This window comes from Poromitra crassiceps (genome assembly GCF_964638095.1).
Source record: "Poromitra crassiceps genome assembly, chromosome: 11".
In the NCBI taxonomy this organism is placed as follows: domain Eukaryota; kingdom Metazoa; phylum Chordata; class Actinopteri; order Beryciformes; family Melamphaidae; genus Poromitra; species Poromitra crassiceps.
The window spans coordinates 29704839-29708316 of record NC_139643.1 but is presented as its reverse complement, the minus strand read 5'-3'; the positions used below and the strand labels follow the sequence as shown (position 1 = coordinate 29708316).

General features: G+C 45.4%; 1 protein-coding gene across 2 annotated transcripts; it reads left to right on the top strand.

The window, feature by feature from the left end:
- Positions 1 to 1971: 1971 nt before the first annotated feature.
- On the top strand, positions 1972 to 3478 carry LOC310785597 (visinin-like protein 1; the record flags this gene model as incomplete). 2 transcript variants are annotated; one of them, XM_083646723.1, is made up of 3 exons in its annotated part: positions 1972 to 2133; positions 2460 to 2675; positions 3281 to 3478. In XM_083646723.1, 3 exons carry the CDS (start codon positions 1972 to 1974, stop codon positions 3476 to 3478), a joined length of 576 nt encoding a protein of 191 aa, XP_083502849.1. The 2 variants fall into 2 exon arrangements, with proteins under 2 accessions (XP_083502849.1, XP_083502850.1); XM_083646724.1 differs by lacking the exon at positions 2460 to 2675.

Here is a 3478-nt window from a genome sequence, read left to right as displayed (position 1 = left end):
TCCTGGCTTCTATAATAAACATATAAAAAGCAGGAGTCATTTCTCCACAGGATGCTTCAATTGCACAGAACATACAGTATGGCTGTACAGCAGCATTAAGGAGATGGAAGCCTTTGACTTTTCCTTTGCTCCTGCTTTTGTATTTGTTGTTTGATGACCTCTTCTGGGGTTCATGTGGCTGCTGCACACACACTTTTGCACCTTCCACATCTTTTCTTTGTGTGTTTTGTAACTGTCCAATTGGGAGCCCTTTTATTTCCTGTCCCACTGACATCTTTCCTACGTACTGATATCCTTTATTCTTCTTCCCAGTGTCTTGCTCTAAGCCAGGGGTTCCCAAACGTTTTCATTTTGTGTCTCCACTTAGAGATGGAACGTTATGAAAATTTCATATCACGATTATAGTGACCAAAATGATCATGCTTATCAGTATTATCGCGGTTTGTTAAAATGTGCTGAACATTTTCTAAAAGTACTAATACACTCACATAAATCATTTCACCAAGTTTTATATTGAAAAAAAGGATTGGAACCAAAAAAAGGACCCAAAAAGGATTGATACACTCACTGAAATCATTTCTCCAAGGCTGCTGCACGTTTGCATCTGGGAGACGGTTGCCAACTTTGGTTGATGATGGACAGTATTTACCATGTTTTTCAAAGCACTGTAATCATGCTAACACGGTAATCATGGTACCACAGTTTTAATGATAATGAAATCATCGGTTATCATTAAAACCGGTTATCGTTACATCCCTAGTCCCTCCCCTGGCACCCAAACTCACAAAAAACATACGGTAATGAGTTGCCATGACGACCAGTTGGCGACCCACTCCCCACGGGTCCGCGAGCCAAATTGGGTCCCGACCCATAGTTTGGGATTGGGAAACACAAGCTCTTAGTGCCTCCGACTTGTCCGACTTGCCATAGAAGAAATAATAAGCCAAATTATTTGTGCAGGTTTAGTCACCTCTGACCACATGACTCACTGGCCATAAAGCAACATGTGATGTCCCAGCTTTTAAACCGTCCCGTGGAGGATTTGTGGCGGTTGGACTTGGTAGAGTCAACTGTGTCCTTGTGTCAGAGTGTGAAAGCTGTTAGCCGAGGCTGTGAGTCAGGGATGGCGTCATCATGAATGTGGTGCAGTGGTCCTTAGCCATGTGGATGTAGGGTGGGGTTAGAGGCCGATCAGCCGGGGTAATGAGCCATTTTATGGGAAACTATCAATGATGCTCTCAGGGGCTTAACGCACACATGGTGATTTGAAAAGTAGAACGATATCAGTCATTGCCGTCACAGCCTGAACACGAAATGCACGCACCAGCTGTTGGATGCTTTTTTTCTCTCCAGATAGACGTTGTTGTTTGAACTGGGCACCAAACTCGTGAAGTGGGAGTTAAGCTCGCCGTTTTATAATTACATGTTGGTCTCAGCCAAACATGCATGGAAGGAAGCACATTTTCCCTTATTGTTATATTTGTTTACACTCGAGTCGCAAGGTTGTTTAAAAATGGCGGTTCTAATTCACCATTGACCCTGATGACAGCAATCCTGCCAGCACCCTTTGAAAGGGGTCTGGTATCAGCACACGTTTACTGTGACTGAACTGCGCTGAACCAGAAACAACACATACAGTCATGGAGAAGCATACTGTACTGTGAGTGTGACAGCATGGGTAGAGATTCGGGAACAGCACACTTTTGCAGAGGAATATCCATAGAAATGCCTTCCTAAGATGGCCACTTTTTGCAATGTATGTGTGTTATGCATTCAGACACACAAATGGTTCACCTTAGTCTGTGTGTGCAGGTGGTTCTGTGTTTTTGCGTCAGTCCTCAGAGACCTTTGCTGCCGCAACAACAGAGGGACATAACTGTTGTTACTGCTGTTTGTGCAGCGTTCAGCGCCTCACCTGTGGACTCTCCCTGTCTCTCTGTCCCCACCCCTCCCCCAGAGAGGCCAAGCGTCATGGGGAAACACAACAGCAAGCTGGCCCCGGAGGTCCTGGATGACCTGACCAAGAGCACCGAATTCAACGAGGCAGAGCTGAAGCAGTGGTACAAGGGCTTTCTCAAAGACTGTCCCTCCGGCATCCTCAACCTGGAGGAGTTCCAGCAGCTCTATGTGAAGGTGAGGAGAGAAGGACGAGGACTGGAAGGAAGGAAGGGACAGAAATGGAGAATCCAAAGTTAAATGGAGACAGTTAATATAAAACCTGCTGGCTTTCCTCTGTTAAAAGATTCAGGGGCTAGTCAAAAAACATTCCGGCAAAGCCCCAGAAGCACGATTCTGGTGACACCACTGCTACTTAATATCATGACCAAAACAAACAATCTTGTTGTCCTTCGTCCCCTTTAGGAGAAGAAAGTTGGAGAAGAGTTTATTATCAATTTATTCTGCACCTCAGACCCTTTTGCCACCTAACCGTTGGGAACGTTTACCTCTCCCCACCCTAGTTTTTCCCATATGGCGATGCCTCAAAGTTCGCCCAGCATGCCTTCCGGACGTTTGACAAGAACGGCGACGGGACCATCGACTTCAGAGAGTTCATCTGCGCCCTGTCCATCACCTCCAGGGGCAGCTTTGAGCAGAAACTCAACTGGGCCTTCAACATGTACGACCTGGACGGGGACGGAAAGATCACACGCATGGAGATGCTGGAGATCATCGAGGTGTGTGTGTTTGTGAGGAGGGAGTGGTAGTGGTGGGCTGGTGTACGACGTGTATGTTCATGTATCCGACTTTTGTCCTTATGAGGACCGAATGTCCTCACAAGAAAGATGTGGAAAATCCACAAAATTTGCTACTCCCTTGAGTTAAATAAACAGGGTTCCTACAGTTGGTTAAAATCATTGACAGTTTGTGAATTTGAGAAAAAGAAACAAGGCCTTGAAAGTTCTTTTTGAAAATAGACATAGACATGGGTCATTGGAAGTGCTTGAATTGATATATTTTATGCAAGAATAGAAATTGAAGTTCTTGTACTTAATGTGTAACAGCACAGTTGAGAAGTGTTCACACATTGAAGCCTCTCTTTTTAATTGTCTGTGAGCTTCTGTAAAGCCTGCTAGTTCTCATTCTAAAAATGATCAGTGTTGTAACAGTAATGAACCTTGATCGGTAATTAACCTTGATCCGTGTCTCAAACTATGCTGTGTTGGGTCCTTGAATTTGAGTTTGATGTTTAAGAAGGTGTAGGAAGGAACCCTCAATAAAGATTTTAAAACAAAATGTCACACGAAGACAACATCTTTCCCCCTGTTTTGCCACCCCGCAGGCCATCTACAAGATGGTGGGCACGGTGATCATGATGCGCATGAACGAGGACGGGCTGACCCCTCAGCAGCGCGTGGACAAGATCTTCTCCAAGATGGACAAGGACCACAACGACGAGATCACCCTGGAGGAGTTCAAAGAGGCCGCCAAGTCTGACCCCTCCATCGTCCTACTGCTGCAGTGTGACATGCAGAAGTAG